The following is a 17,309-nucleotide window of genomic DNA, read 5'->3' on the forward strand; positions in this document are numbered from 1 at the left end:
TGAAAGCATGTCCATCAAAGAATAAATGAACACCAAAATAAAAAATATCTGAGAGATTTATTAAAGAAATAATTGTGAGACGCATTGCATTTTATTCTCTAAGCATGCTAAATTATGATATTAACAAGTTCGGTGTAAATGCAATAGTGGAATAGTTGTATGCAATAGTGGAATAGTTGTAGAGTACTTGCTTTGTAAACAAAATTATGATATTAACAAGTTCTGTGTAAATGCAATAGTGGAATAGTTGTATGCAATAGTGGAATAGTTGTATGCAATAGTGGAATAGTTGTATGCAATAGTGGAATAGTTGTAGAGTATTTGCTTTGTAAACAAAATGTTTGAAACTCAATCTGTACCACTTCCCTGATGAGTGCTGCAATCAACTTTGTATTTTTTTATGTTGTAAAACAAAAAAATGTATTAGTTGCCTACTTGTCTGTAATGGCAGCCTCTATAGGTACCACTACAGACAAATGGAGATGATAATTGAATTTAGATGGAGATGTGATGGAGATTAGATTTTTATGTGCTGGCATTAAATTTAAAACGGAAAAGACTGTATATATATATGTATATATATATATATATATATATATATATATATATATATATATATATATATATATATATATATATATATATATATATATATACATATATATATATATATATATATATAAATATATATATATCAGTCAGATCAGGTTATCCTGCTACTGGTAACATGTAACCCAGTACAATCTACTTCATGTCCTGCTGCTTTGTAGGATACGCCTTTTTAGGCAAAGGCTAGGAGATGCCAACTCCGACTTAAAACACCCCATGCCTTGGGGCTCTTGGTTGAGTAAAGGCTAGAGATGGTGTCTCGATAAAAATACCCATCTTGGGCAGATGTTAAATGCACCCGGCTACTGTCTTGTAGAAGGCCTCCTAGGCAAAGACTTAAGGGGTAAACAGATTCTATCTGTTGACCAGCCTCGCACCCCTTCTTCATCTATTAGGCTGGCGCAGATGTATTTTTAATACATTGTTTCCAGTTTAGGATGTTGAATGCTGTTGAATCTTCTTGACTCAATGCATGGGTTTTGCTTGTGTCTCTGTTTTTATGACTAGGCAACTTATTATATTATCTCCTAATGAGGGTACAACTCTAAAACTCAGTTTTATGGTTCTGAGGCCGGCTGGTAGTCAGGTTTCCCGAACTCTGTGGTAGCTCTCAGAGAGGCTGACTCCATCAACAGCTGAAAAATATCAAAGTATTAACAGTGCCATGTTGCGCATGGATGGTGTCCCTGTTTGTACTTTTGGTGTGCATTGCGGAGGCCACATTTGGAGCCCTTTGTTACGGCTTAGGGTTTATTAGTAGTAATGAGGCAATTGCTTGGGCTATTAAACAGTGTTCTCTGTACTATCTATAATTTGAGTCAAGTTCTTCAATCTAATTTAAAAATGAATAAAGTCACAAAATCTATAAAACACAAAAAACCATTATCATCACCAAGTTCTCTAAACCTATCATTCACTAATATTTGTGGTCTTCGAAGTAACTTTTCTTCTGTTGAGTCTTTTCTCTTGCAAAGTTCACCAGACCTACTTGCTCTTTGTGAGACTAATTTGAGTTCAGCTGTCTCATCTTGTGATCTTAGTGTTGATGGTTATCTTCCTTTAATTCGTAAAGACTCCAATAGTCACATGCTTGGCTGGGCATTTACATTCGTAAGCATTCACCCATTTGTCATGAAACTAGGTTTGAATCCACAGACCATTCTTTCATGTGCTTTCGTTTAGCACCACTTCACTCTATTGCTTTTCTCTTTGTTCTATATCGCTCTCCTTCATCTCAAGATTGCACTCTTTTTGATGTTATTTCTGATCATGTTGACCAAGCCCTCTCTCTTTATCCATCAGCTAATATAGTTGTTGTTGGTGACTTAAATGCTCACCACTCTGAATGGCTTGGCTCTAGTGTCAGTGATTCGGCAGGCATTAAAGCCCACAACTTTTGCCTTTCTCAATCCCTAACTCAAATAGTCAACTTTCCAACTTGCTTTCCTGACAACCCGAATCATTTACCTTCTCTACTCGAATTATGTCTTGTTTCTGATCCTAGTCAGTGCTCAGTTTCTCCACATTCACCCTTAGGTGCTTCTGATCACAGTTTGATCTCTTTAAAACTATTATCTCATTCTTCTTCATCACCTGAATCCCCCTATTATCGAACCTCTTAAAACTACAGTAAAGCTGACTGGGATTCTTTCCGTGATTTTCTTCGTGATGGCCCTTGGGTAGAAATCTTTTGTCTTCCTGTCAACAAATGTGGTTCTTACATAACTTCGTGGATTCAGGCTGGCATCGAATCTTTTGTTCCCTCTTGACGATTCCAGGTCAAGCCTCACTCTCCTCCTTGGTTTTCCTCACACTGTGCTGCTGCGATTGCCAATCGAAACCGTTACTTCCATATTTATCAGCAAAACAATTCTCCAGAAAACAGAGGTCTGTTTATTACTGCTAGAAACAATTGTAAAAAAGTTTTGTCTAACGCCAAAACCCGCTATTCTCAGGTCATGAAATCTCGTATATCATCTCAAAAATTAGGCTCTTGTGAGTTCTGGAGAATCTTTAATAATATCAATAATAAGGGCAAATCTTTAATTTCACCTCTCTTGTATGGTTCAGACTTTGTCACTTCACCTAAAGACAAAGCTGAATTGTTTGCTAAGAGCTTTTCATCAATATCATCTCTTGATTCCACTAGTTGCGTTCTACCTGATATTGCCAACAAACAGGTTGATCCATTGCTTGACATTCATCCTTCCAACTTTAATTAGTGGCTGCCTGCAGCCTTGTTGGAAGCGAAGATGTTTAAAAAAAAAAAAAAAAAAGATGATTTAGATGGAGATGATAATTGAATTTAAAAAAATTAATAAGATTTCCCTTAAACCTAAAATTTTACATTTTTGACTATGGTGAAAATACTTTTATCCTGTATGTAAACTCTTATTAGTAGTTTGTTTCTTGGGACTGTTTATCATCATCACCTTGATGGAGTTTTGGTAGATTAATCTAATTTTTTTTTTAAGACTCCATACTTTGATATACTTGTACCAACTGCAGACACAGTTCGATTTGGCTTCCTTATGGAGAAACTATTGGCAGTCAATCATTCTGTACTTTTTACTGGCACCACAGGTGTAGGAAAGGTATTTTCTTGCGATTTTTCATTTTAAAATATTTTTTATGGTAAATAAAAAAATTACTTCTTTATTTACCATAAAAGAAATATTTGTAAATAAAATCAACTGTCATAAAATACATCATTTAATGTAGTTAGCAATTTACTTATTTCGTACTTTTTTTTTCTTAAACATGCATATGTTTATCCTATACATGCATATATTTTACTTATCCATAAATATATTTAAAAAAATTGTTTTATAGTCAGTTATTGCTAAAGGAATCTTGAGTGATATAAAAGAAAAAGCCTATGTTCCAGTTTTTATAAATTTTTCTGCTCAAACAAGTAGTTTTCGTACTCAAGAAATGGTGGAGTTAAAACTTGAAAAAAAGCGCAAAAATATTTTGGGTATGTTATCATAAATTTTATGAAAAATTTTATGAAAAAAATTTTTTTTTTTAATAATTTATTTTCTAAACATATTTTAAAGGTGCACCACCAGGGAAGCGTATTATTGTTTTCGTTGATGATTTGAACATGCCAAAACTTGACATGTTTGGTTGCCAACCTCCAATAGAGTTGTTAAGGCAATATCAAGTATGTATTTATTTAATATATTCATATATTTATCTATTCATCTAGACCTCTAGGTCTAGAGGTCTTCAAGACCTTGAGGTCTAGGTCTAGAGTTGGTAATACTTATTTTTATTTTTCAATTGTTGAAAAAAAAAATAGCATTTTATTATTATTTTCTCTCCTTTAACTCTTGATGAATGGAAACTGCATGGAAAAGCAAGTTGAGCATGGTATAGTTAGGGGTATTGTGGGTTTGAACTTTATTTCAGATACTTACTATGTTAACATTTGATTACATCTTCAATTGTTTATAAATCGTTATAAAGGTTAATTTATATGATGTTAAAAGTAAAATTTGAACTGTATGCACTTATTACAAACATTCTTTTGAAATATAATATATATATATATATATATATATATATATATATATATATATATATATATTGGATTACAATGAAACTCGTGACTGCCGTTATTTAGATTATGCTTCAAATTTTAAAATAAGCATATTTCTTGGCTATTTCTATTGTAATCTTCATCCAAGCATTTTGAAATTTACAAATTGTATCAGATTCATTGTCCAATTGTTTGTACTTTTGATCAATAGAATATTATTGGGCAAAATGCCCAGTAACATTCTATTGATCAAAAGCTTTGATTTTAGCATTAACAATACTTTTTTTATAGGACTTTGGTGGTTTTTATGACAGAGAAAAATTATTTTGGAAGGAGCTACAAGTACGTAATATAGTTTTAGAGCTACAAGTAGGTAATATAGTTTTATTTTGCTAAAACTCAATGATTTCAAGGTAGAAACCGTTTAGTTTTGCTATCAAAACTGACTTGTTGAACAACAACTGTTTAACAAGTCAGTTTAATTGTTTGATTCTGATTTACGGTATACAAAATACTCTGTAAATATTTATAAAAGACTCAGCATGAATAATTTATTTAAAGTATTTTTCTTATAGGAAGTAACAATTTGTGCAGCATGTGCGCCTCCTGGAGGTGGAAGAAATCCAGTCTCTCCTCGTTTTATTCGTCATTTTGGTTTGTTGTGTATACCAACTGCTACAAATACTACACTCAAACATATTTTTAAGGTTAATTGGTTTATTTGGTTTATTGATTTAATTAACTGGTTCTTTTATTTGGTGTGTTTGGTTAGTTAGTTTGATTAATTAGTTCTGTTAATTTATTTTTATTGCATTTTATAAGTTACTTTCAATTTTATTTATTTTTTAACCTATGGCAGAGTTATTAAGATTTTTTTGACGAGTTAAAGAAAAATGGTATAAGTGCAATATATCATTGATTGGCTGTATTTTTAGTCAATACTGAAAGGTTTTTTGGTGGATTTTCCTGTTGCAGTAAGAGATATGGCAGAAAATATTGTTGCAGCAAGGTAACTTTTGACTTAAAAGTAACTTTTTTAGAAAAATTAAAAAAAAAAGTTTTATATAATGTAATTTTTATTATAGTGTGGAAATTTATAGCAGGATGAGCACAGATCTTCGTCCTACACCAGCTAAGTCGCATTATATTTTTAATCTTAGAGATTTATCAAAATGTATTCAAGGTATATAATTTTTTATTTTATGTTGTGAATATTATTTATTGTCTTGTTAACAACCTAATAAAGCACTATTGCATATGTTTTAATGTTTAAACCCTTACCCTTTTGTGTCTTGTATAAAATATGATGTCTATTTTTGATGTTTTTGCACAATTTTTTTGTTTTTTGTGTTTCAAGTATTAATTGATGAATTAACTTTAAATAATCCATATGTGTTTGTTCAAAAGGTTTTGTTTATTTTTCCTTTTAATTTAATTTATATTTATTAAAAAAATATCCATTTAGTAAAAAAATTTAACACAAAACTTTATAGCACAGATGTTGCAGTATGAGTCTTTGCGAAAAAGTGGCCAAATCTTTTTCCCTTTTTTTTTTTTTTTTTTTTAAAAATAAAATAAAATTTAAGTAATTTTTTATACTAATCTTATTTAAACTAAAAAAAAAAGAGAAAAAAAAAAAAGAGATCCTTTCATGTTAATGAAGTTGAAGTAGAGTTGTTTTTTTAAAAATTTGTGTACAAGAGTTTGTTTAAAAGATTATACAAGTTTTTTCTTTGTTGTTGATTAAACCTGAAAAAATTAGAACTTATAAACCTAATTGAATAAGTTGATATTAATCATGTGAGTTTTTAAGCGGTTTTATTAGAAGCTAAAGCAAAGGGAAAAAAAGATCACCAATAAACAACTGTCTAATATGGAACTCTTAGAAAAAAATTTTATTTTCAAATTTAGAGTAAAGTATACAAAACAAAATCTTTTTTTTTTTGAAGACTAACTAAACAAGCACTCTGGTTAGATGGTGAGTTTTTAACCAGGAGTTTTTAAACCATTTATGGTAATCTTACTATTGATGGCCACATGGTAAAAATACTCAGTCCTGTTTTGTAACAGTTTAAGAGTGGAAGGACATTGATTTGTAAAAGTTTGCTTTACATTTTCCATAACATCATTTTAATTAAAAAATGGTACTAAGCAAAACGGTTCAAGTGACACAAGTGTGGAACTATGAAAGAATAATTTCAACACATAAAAAAATTTGTTGAGTAACCATAATGAAAACATACAAAAGCAGCTTCTCCTTTATCCAGGAGAAGCTGCTTTTTTATGTGCAAAGTCAAGTCCTGAAGAATTGGTTTGGGAATGAGTTTTCTAAAAATCAAACAAGCAAAACAAAAAAAAAGTCATTAACATTAGCCAATTATAATGTCTTCAGATCAAGCTTTATCACTTAATATTAATTGTGATTTAAGTGATTCTTAATATCAGATTACTTGATACTCATCTCTGGTGCAAAGTGCCAGCAGTTATTTCCTGTTAAAAACAATTTCGAAAGTATATTGTTACCCAGAGGGTTTGCACATTACAGAAACATCTACTAAGTGTAGTTTACAAAGCATGGTTAGCCTTACTTTGCCCCGAATGTTGAAACTAAATTCTGAGTAGCTTTTAAATTTAGATAAAAATATGATAAGTGGAGTTAATGTGAAATGTGGCATGGCTTGTTGCACATTATGTGGCATGGCTTTCACATTAACTACTCCAGTTATCATACTTCACAAAATATTTACAATCAAAGGTTTGATGATACTGATCTTACTACTAGAATGCAGAATGAACAATCAAAATTTAAAATTGTAATAGTTCCTTTGAAGTCAAGAATTAAGGATATAAACATCTGGAACAGTTCAAAACCATCTAGTCCTCATTTCTCTAGATCTCTTCAACTACAGCACCAAAAGTAAGCAAGTGAACTTATTGCAGAAGAAAAAATAGTCTTGAATAAATCAAAAAATCTTGAGGACTATATTTTAGGTCTAGATCTTTTTAGTAATAAAAAGCATGGTTTCATAAAAATTAAAATTGTTGTTGACTTAACTATGCTTGATGGAAAATCTGTAAATGCTATCATGGCTTCGAATTCATCATTATTGTGCAATGTTTTGCTTTGTTTTGCTTAGCTAAATGAGATAAACAATCTAGTAAAAATCAAAATGTTTACTCCTGAAAATAAGTCTCTTCAAATGGGAATATCTAGTTTACATTGTTAGATTAGACTTTTTGAGTATGTTTTACACTTAGAATATAAAATGAAAATTACAAAAAATATTAGGCAAGATCAGAAGAACATAAGGTTTCTGTTATTGAGCAAAAAATTGAAATTCAGAATCAGTTTAGAAGGAAGTTCAGTCTTGTGTCTCAAGCATTTTGTAGTATGATCAGCATTTTTATAAAGATTAGCTTGAATTTTTTTGAAATTTTTTTAAATTTTAGGTATCTTACAAGCCGATTTAGGAATAATAAGAGAGAAAGATCAAATGCTTCGTTTGTTTATCCATGAATCACAACGAGTGTTCCATGATCGCCTAATAAACAACGAAGACAAGAGCTATTTTAATGAAATACTTAAGGATATAACTCACACAAATTTTTCTATTGTAAGTTATTTTATTATTAAATCTTAACTCATTTAACCTTTTATGGAAGTTGTAATAAATAAGTATTTAATAAATCTTATAATGTATTTAGCATTTTATTCTGTCTAGACAGCCAAGGTGTCATCCATAAATTATGTCACACTCTGGAGAGGGGGGGGGAGAGGTTAGTGGTTTTGTGACAACTTGTTCCAGACTTGTTACTAAAGAGGTAAGATGTTGTGATGAGGGGGGAGGGAGGGGTCCAAAATGGTTGAAGATTGAATGATGTAATTTATGGCGGACCCCCAAGAATAAAGTACTAAGTATATAGTATGTTTGTGTAGACAGATTTTTTTATTAAACTTCAGCAATTTTTTCACCTTCATTAACCTTTTTGGATATCCAAGAACTAAAAGTTTAAAGAAATATATTGAATTATCCAGTAAGAGATAATCTCTTGGACTTCCTATTATATCATTACTTTGAAATTTTGTTATTAAGTAGAATTTATAAGTTTAGTAGGTAGTATGTTATTATTAAGATAACCTCATATCATTTAAATGTTACAATCTTTACTCTAAATAGCCTTATCATAATAGGGCTGTTATAAAGGGAAATAAATAGATACAAGAAAATAAGGGAAAGAATTTATCTGATTATTTTAAGGATAACATTTTTTGGGTTAGGTAATTTTTTTGTGTACAATTTTGCCCTCTAATTGTAAAAGTAAATTCAGTGATCATTTATTGGCATATATTCTTAAAATTTTGTTCAGCAATGTTTTTAAGAGTTTATTCACTAATAAAAGATGATAAAAAAATTTGTTTAACATAACCTATATATGTGTTTATTTGTTATATTAAATAAACACATTTCAATTCTATATTTCATTTGCTATTAAGTAAATAGCAAACTGAATTCATTTATGCTTATTTTTTATTTGTTTATTTGTTTTTTTTATTGAATATAATACTAGTTGTTATAATAAAATATAATTCAGCGCAAATATGAATTTTGTTGTGTTGAAAATGTCACTGATGATGTCATACTAAAATAGCCATCTGCAATTGCATTAACTGAGGGTTTGTGTTTAGGCAGACAATAATTCTATATGAATGAAATTTATTAGGCCAAACTTTTTTTTTCCAATATTTTTCAACTTTTTCTGCACACTTCAAAAATTAAAGTCTATATTAAGAATATATTATTACCATGTAAATCTTAATCGTTTTTTTTTTCTTTTTCTGCAACCACTATTAGAGTTGGAAGTTACTGGAAGAGAAAAGATGAAATTTATAGAGCAAGATAACGATCACCAGACAACTTAAAAAGTTGCAAATTATATGAATCAGGAATTTTAAAGAGCTGACATTCAAGGAAAAAAAACTAGACAAATAAGAATTTTTGGAGCACTTAATAGCAGTCACAGTATAAGGATGAGTCTTAATTGAATGACAAGTAACACAAGAATGAATTTTAGTAGATAGCACAAGAGACGCTAGCTCTTTAGAGCAGTGCCCATTATAGTATTTATAGAAAAGAGAAAGAGAAGCAACATTATAACGATGTGATAATGGTTGGAGGTTGGCTGCAAGAACAGGTCCAACTATGTTTACAATGCGTTTTTGCTTCTTGTCTAAAAGAGACAGGGCATCATTGGAAGATCCACCCCAGATATGGCAACAGTATTTCATACAAGGATGGATTTGAGATTTATAGAGATAGGAAATAGAATCCTGAGTAACAAAGTGACGAGTATGATAAAGAGATGCAACTTCAGCAGATGCAAATATTGCAATGGATTTGCAATGGTTTCCAAGTAAGGTTGGAAGTATGAGTTGATACTAGAAGGCAAAGGGTAGATGACTCATCAAGTTTATTACCATTCATAAATATAGGAATATCCAGATTATTGCAATAACGATTGGCTGAAAAAAGTTATATCTGAGTTAAAATTAACCAACCGCTGAGAGCCTCATGCTGTAGCAGAAGTGAGATCTTTTTCAAGCTCAAATGCCCCCTCCAAGCAATCAGAGAATGTTGGCTTCTGATCAAGACAAAAATAAATAGTATTATCATCAACAAACAATGCCACCTTAGATGTGAGAATTTCTGGGAGATTGTTAAAGTAAGTTTGAAAAAGTATAGGGTCAAAGATAGAATCATGAGGAACCCCTAAAGTTACAAGATATGAAGAAGAGTGCTGTCCATCAAGGACAACTTTTATACTACGATTGGTAAGGAAGAATTAAATAATCTTAGAGATGTTACCTGATACACTGTAGAGAGTTTATGGAGAAGACCAGCTTGCCAAACTTTATTAAAGACTTTAGAAATGTTGAGAGCGATAGCCTTAGCTTCTCTAAATCCTCTCTAAAACCTATCATTTATTACCATTAACAAATCAGCAGTAGAACAAGAAGATCAAAATCCATATTGATGATCAGAAAGTAACTTATTAGATTCAAGATGACAGATTAAATGTTTGTTAATTAAAGACTCAAAAATCTTGGTTATGATAGTAAAAAGATTAATGGGATGGTAGTTAAATGAGTCAAATTTTTGAAAGTAGGGATAACAGATGCCGTAGGGATAGCAGGCTGGAAAGTAGGGATAGCAGGCTGGAAAACGAGACTCTCATAAGCACTTCTTAAATTTGATGACAGCTTTGGAGAATACTTCTGCAAGGCTATAACAGGTACGTTGTTTAGACCACAAGCTGTACAAGAGTCTAAGCTGGAGTGATAGGAATGTCAAGCAATGGATCAACTTGTTTGTCGGCTATATCAGGTAGAACGCAACTAGTGGAATCATGAGGTGATATTGATGAAAAGTTCTTAACAAGCAATTCAGCTTTGTCTTTAGGTGAGGGGACAAAATCTGAACCATACAAGAAAGGTGGAATTGGTGGAAGCTTTGCTTTTATTTTAGATGCTATTAAAAATTCTCCAGTGTAATTTTTGAGATGAAATATGAGATTTGGATACCTGAGAAAAGCAGGTTTTGGCATTAGACAAAACCTTTTTACAATGGTTTCTAGCAATAGTAACAGACGCCCGAGATGAGAGGAAAACTGAGAGGAAAGCTATGCAGAAGAGCGAGGTTTGACTCAGAATTATTGAGAGGTAATAAAAGATTCCATGCCAGCCCAAATCTAAGAAGTTACATAAGAAGCACACTTGCCAGCAGGAAGATGAAATATTTCTACCCACGGGCAATCATGAAGAAAATCAGGGAAAGAGTCCCAGTCAGCTTTAAGGTTGTTGTAAGAGGTACAACGATAGGGGGATTCAATGATTTGGATTGTCTGGAAAGTGAGTTGAAAAGTTAACTATTTGTGTTAGAGATTGAGATAGGTAAAAGTTACGGGCTTTAATGCCATAAAAGAATAGTCTGGGGATTCAAACCTAGTTTTTCGACAGATGGGTGAACTCTTATGAATGTAAATGCTCAGGCCAAGCATGCAACTAATGAAGTATAATTAATAATTAATAGAATTAAAGGAAGATAACCAACAGCACTAAGATGAGGCAGCTGAACTCAAATTAGTGTCACAAAGAGCAAGTATGTCTGGTGAACTTTGCAAGAGATAAGACTTAACAGTGGAAAAGTTACTTCAAAGACCATGAATAATAGTGAATGATAGATTTAGAAAGTTTGGTGATGGCGATGGTTTTTGTGTTGGATAGTTTTTAATACTTTAGTCATTTAAAATTTTTTTAAAGAACTTGACTCATAGCACATTTAGCACTCAGTAGACTATTTAATAGTCCAAACAGCTGTCTCATTACTATTAATAAACCCTAAACTGTAACGAAAGGCTCCAAATGTGGCTTCAATAATGCACACCAAAAGTACAAAAAGGGACATCATTCATGCGCAACATGTCACTGTTAGTGCTCTGATATTTTACAGCTGTTGATGGAATCATCCTCTCTGAGAGCTACCACAGAGCTAGGAAACCTGACTACCAAACGGCCTCAGAACCATAAAACTGAGTTTTAGAGCCATACCCTCATTAGGAGATAATAGAATGAGTTGCCTAGTCATAAAAATAAATACACAAGCAAAACCAATGCATTGAGTCAAGAAGATCTAGCATTTAACATCCTAAACTAGAAACAATGTGTTATAAATGCATCTGCGCCAGCCTAAGAAGGGGTTTTAAACAGATAGAAACTGTTTACCCCTTAAGTCTTTGCCTAAGAGGCATTCTGCAAGACAGTAGATGGATGTGTTTGCATCTGCCCAAGTGCATTTAACCCTACCCAAATGTATTTAATCTGCCTAAGATGAGTATTTTTATTGAGATACCATCTCTAGGCTTTACTCAACCAAGGGCCCTAAGGCAGAAGGTGTGTTAAATTGGAGTTGGCTTCTCCTAGCCTTTACCTGAAAAAGTATATCCTACAAGGCAGCAGGACATGAAGCAGGTTGTACTGGGTTGCATGTTACCAATAGCAGGATAACCTGACCTGACAGACAATCTATCATTGTATACAATAGTAATAATAAAACATTTTTTTCTCTTGTAATAGTTCGCCTTTATATAGATACAGCTTGTCAAAACTTTATTTCTTAGTTGATGTATATATTACAGTACTTGCCTATCCCTATTTCAGTATAATGCCATCAGTGCTGTGTAATGTAGACCAATGTTTGTAATCAAAGAATACTTTATTCAATTATTTCAGTAAGTATAACAATGTATTAGTTTTTAAAACATAAATATATACTTGTTTTAATAGTCATTGAACGTTGAAGAACTTGAAAGCAAACCAATCATTTTTGGTGATTTTATGAGAGCTGGAGATAACCGTGTTTATGAAGATTTACTTGATATAAATAAAGTTAAGAATGTTCTCAAAGATGTAAGTGTCAATAATTTTCTTTGAAATTATTTTTTTCACAAAAACTTTTTTTTTCTCTAGTTATTCATTCCCCTCCGTTTGGTCCATTTGATCAGCGCATATATATATATATATATATATATATATATATATATATATATATATATATATATATATATATATATATATACATATATACATATATATATATATATATATATATATATATATATATATACAAATACACATTAATGCATATATTTCTCTCTTTTCTTTATATATATATATTAGGCATACAAGGCTTTTTGAGCTGGCCCACAGGCCCGCAAACGTTTTAGCCAGCGTATCAAAAAGGGCTTAAAAATTAAAATAAAAGTGTTTTTTTATTAATTGCAATAAATCTTTTTGTTCATCAAGTACTTTTATAAAAAATCCTGAAAACACTTTTTATGCATGACTTATTTTATTTAGAATTTAAATAAAACATTTGTTTTCGGCCATTTTTGTTTTAATTTTCTTATTTAGAATTTGAATAAAATGTTTGTTTCAATGTTTTTAATGAAATTATTTTATTTAGAATTTTTTCCGGCTAGTGCTGATACACTTGAAATAAATGAGATCATTTATTTCAAGTGTAACATGTTACAATCTTTTAATTAAAATGTTTAACACATTTTTCTTAATAAGATATTTGTAAACAAAGTTGATTGCCTGTAATATCAATGAATAAAAATTGATTGAAAAACAAACAAAAAAGTATAACAAGTATGCTACGCTGATGTTTTTTTCAACTTATTCAAAAATCTTTTTGCATTCAAGTTGATTTTTAAGTTTTGAAAACAATAGTTCTGACATGCCAAGATCTTTATTTGTCTTGGGGAATGATTTAATAGAAGCAATATACTAATGCAAAAAAAGTCACATTTTGTGACACGCAGCCACACAAAATTTATTTCTTAAATTTATATAATCATTGAATAATAATTTGGAAAGTTCTTAATGACTCAAAATATTGCATTTGTTTAAAGTTATTAAAATTAAAAATTAATTTCAATTTATTGTATTTTTTATTGTAACAGTATTTGGATGACTACAATATGTCATCTTCTAAAGAAATGAAGTTGGTGTTCTTCCTTAATGCCATTAATCATGTTTCTAGGTACTAAAATTTTTTTTATAAACATTTTTTTCTTAAAATTGTTTTTAAAAGTGTTGTTAAAAATGTGTATCTTTTTCTCTTTAGAATATCTCGTATGGTACGCCAACCTCGTGGTAATGCACTTTTAGTTGGTGTTGGTGGCACAGGAAAACAAAGTCTCACTAAGTATATAAGCTTTTTTTTTTTAATTTAAAAAAGTTTTTTTTAAAAATTTCTTAGTTAACTGGTACATTCAAAAATTATCAAACACATAATTGGTATGATCAATTTTTGCACTCATTTGATAATATTTTTAATTGATTTGATTAGCCTCATTTCAAATGCAGTAAAATTCTTGAGTTTCAGTATTGTAACAGTAGTAATGCTAAGAAATTACACTTTAGGCATCAATAATCTTTATTTTTATAAAAAATACTATTACGGTAACTAAATGGCCTGACCAATTACCCTATATTTTAAAAGCTCAAGTACACTTTATGTAAAAAATAAATACATCCGACAAGTTGTTAAAAATCTCCTTCAAATGCAAGTTCCTCCCTGAAATGTTTTTCTATGCATCAATTCTACACTATGGATATTTTTAATCAGTTAATAAACTAAAATGTTTATAAAAAAGTAAAAGTTGATAAATAGTTGTCTCTTTTCTAATAATTTTTGCAAAAAAATATTTTCACATTTTACTTTTTTTTGTTTAATTAGATTAGCATGTCATATGTCAGGTTATAATTGCTTTCAAATTGAATTAACACGAGGGTATGATTACTCTGCATTCAGAAATGACTTGAAACGTTTATATCAACAGGCTGGTGTAAAAAGAGAAAATACTGTATTTTTATTCACTGATACACAAGTAAAAATTTCATAGCATCATTGTGATCTTTAATGTTTTCTTATATTATGCATATTAGTTAATTATTTTTAAATTTTAAGCTTGTATAATTTTAATTAGATAATTGTTGAAGAATTTCTTGAAGATATCAATAACATTCTCAACTCGGGAGAGGTATAAACTTAAAATATGGATTGAATATATCTGCTGACTATACGGTTTATTTTTTAAAGTAAATTTTTTGATGCTGAATTTTTGATAATTACATATTTAAACAGTTGAAAGAAAGTATTATAATTTAGGTATTACTTAATGTTACGTTATATATATATACATATATATATATATATATATATATATATATATATATATATATATATATATATATATATATATATAAATATATATATATATATACACATTAATACATATATTTCTCCCTTTTCTTTTACATTTTTTTTTTTTTTAAATGTTAAGTTTTTAAACTAACTATACTACAAACTATATGTACAATTTTTTTATTAGTAAAAAAATTATAAAAATAATGATTCTTTATGTTTAACTATAGGTTCCCAATTTATTTGAGCCTGAAGAGTATGAGCAGGTGATTATTGAGACTAGACCTCATGCTAAAGAAGCTGGAATTCCTGAAAATGCCAGGCGAGCTTTAATTTAAATGTTATAATGTCGTGTTGCCATGTTATCTACAGTAATTTTAAATATTGCATCAATTATTATAATAAAAGGGAATAGGATATTTGTCTGTGTATTGACGTTTTCTTTGTCTGTGATGAGCTTGAAATATTTAATATATATAGAAAAAATTAATAAATGAAATTTATTTTTAGTCAATTGAAAAGGGATCTAGTGAAATAAAAATTGAAAATAATTAATTTCAATTTATTATTGTTTTAGTGACTGCTAAAAAATACATTAGCTACCATTTTAAATTCTATTTTAACTTGCATTTCTTAGTTACTAATAATTATGCAATTATAATAATTCTTAAAAAGCATAATTATTGTTTTTAAAAACAACTTATAGTTTTATGAATAACCACAAAAGACTGTTAAAGGAAAATTTAGCAACAATTTTAATGCATTTTCTTATCAAAATATGAAATGGAAAAAATTAAAGCAATTTTTTACAACCAGGTGTCAATATTTAACCTGTTTCGCATCAAGAACTGCGTAGTTTTATTGTGATACTAGGAAGATTACTATCTAGATTTACAATTATTTTGAGGTTTTATACTAAAATATTTCTTTTCCAAAGTAAGTCATGGCTTCGCTATGACTTAAAGAACCTCACTTGCCCATTGTTGATGATAAATATTGCTACAAATTAAATTAGCAGCTACTACTAATGCACATTAATTAAACTATTTAATAATAACAAATTAACAAAAAATTTTATACTTTTAACTGTCAATAATTTTCTCAAAATATTATTTAATAAAGCATTTTTTTGAAATGCAAGTGTGTTTATTTAGAGATGCCATTTTTGCTCTTTTTATTAACCAAGTGCGAAATAACCTACATATTGTGCTCTGTATGAGTCCTGTTGGTGAAGCATTTAGAAAAAGATGTCGTATGTTTCCTTCATTAGTTAATTGCTGCACTATTGATTGGTTTACAGAATGGCCAAGGTAAAATATTTGCATTAAATTAAAATAGCTTTATGTTATGTTTACAAATTAAAAAATTTCACACAAAAAAATTAATTATTCAACTTTCAAATTTTTGTTTTATATTTTTCTACACTTTGCTTTTAACTACTGCGAGTTTGTTGTTAATTTGTAAGAGCAATAAAATGAGATTTATAATATTTTAATTTTCTGAGATATTATTTAAGAGAGGCTTTGCTAAGTGTATCTACAAGTTTTTTTGAAGAAGTGGAGCTAGGAAATCAAGATATCAAAGTAAATTTATTTTATTATGTTTATTCTAAAAATTTTTATTAATTACAAAAAGCACAAGACTAAATTTTTTTTTTTTAATTAATTTTGAATATTAAATTTAAAAAAAATGCTAAACAAAAATTAATTATTCAACTTTCAAATTTTTGTTTTATATTTTTCTACACTTTGCTTTTAACTGATTATAATGAGATTTATAATATTTTAATTTTCTTTGTTTTGCTTATTTCCACATTAATTTTTTTTTATTAAGTAATTCTTATATATTTTTTATGAGTTTTATACCTATATTTATTTTTTATAATAGAAAGGCATTTGTGAAATGTGTGTTGAAATACATTCAAGTGTCAGTATGACTGCTAGTCGTTTCTATAAAGAACTGAAGCGTCACTATTATACAACACCCACAAGTTATCTTGAGCTAATCACATTGTACTTGACAATGTTAGATGAGAAAAGAAAGTAATTTGTTTTATATATTCTGTATGTATGTTTAAATATCGCTGATGTTGCAATGAAGTTGTAATTAGCAGGAGGCCAAAATATTATGCTCACTTAATATATAAATGTATATATATATATATATATATATATATATATATATATATATATATATATATATATATATATATATATATATATATATATATATATATATATATATATATATATATATATATATATATATATATGTATATATATATATATATATATATATATATATATATATGTATATATATATATATATATATATATATATATATTTATATTTATATATCTATATGTGTGTGTATATATATATATATA

General features: G+C 29.0%; 1 protein-coding gene across 3 annotated transcripts in view; it reads left to right on the forward strand.

The window, feature by feature from the left end:
* LOC100210595 (dynein axonemal heavy chain 6) overlaps positions 1 to 17,309 on the forward strand; it is a 137,689-nt gene that overhangs the window by 67,786 nt on the left and 52,594 nt on the right. For all 3 annotated transcript variants that reach the window (XM_065812540.1, XM_065812541.1, XM_065812542.1), the window contains 17 exons: positions 3,084 to 3,203; positions 3,442 to 3,586; positions 3,669 to 3,775; positions 4,445 to 4,495; positions 4,729 to 4,860; positions 5,089 to 5,162; positions 5,239 to 5,336; positions 7,604 to 7,767; positions 12,495 to 12,617; positions 13,676 to 13,755; positions 13,840 to 13,920; positions 14,455 to 14,605; positions 14,705 to 14,758; positions 15,153 to 15,244; positions 16,077 to 16,232; positions 16,439 to 16,505; positions 16,810 to 16,964. In XM_065812540.1, coding sequence (XP_065668612.1) covers positions 3,084 to 3,203; positions 3,442 to 3,586; positions 3,669 to 3,775; positions 4,445 to 4,495; positions 4,729 to 4,860; positions 5,089 to 5,162; positions 5,239 to 5,336; positions 7,604 to 7,767; positions 12,495 to 12,617; positions 13,676 to 13,755; positions 13,840 to 13,920; positions 14,455 to 14,605; positions 14,705 to 14,758; positions 15,153 to 15,244; positions 16,077 to 16,232; positions 16,439 to 16,505; positions 16,810 to 16,964 — 1,850 coding nt within the window. The remainder of the gene's footprint in view (positions 1 to 3,083; positions 3,204 to 3,441; positions 3,587 to 3,668; positions 3,776 to 4,444; positions 4,496 to 4,728; positions 4,861 to 5,088; positions 5,163 to 5,238; positions 5,337 to 7,603; positions 7,768 to 12,494; positions 12,618 to 13,675; positions 13,756 to 13,839; positions 13,921 to 14,454; positions 14,606 to 14,704; positions 14,759 to 15,152; positions 15,245 to 16,076; positions 16,233 to 16,438; positions 16,506 to 16,809; positions 16,965 to 17,309) is intronic.

Source organism: Hydra vulgaris, chromosome 12 (genome assembly GCF_038396675.1).
Source record: "Hydra vulgaris chromosome 12, alternate assembly HydraT2T_AEP".
NCBI lineage: Eukaryota > Metazoa > Cnidaria > Hydrozoa > Anthoathecata > Hydridae > Hydra > Hydra vulgaris.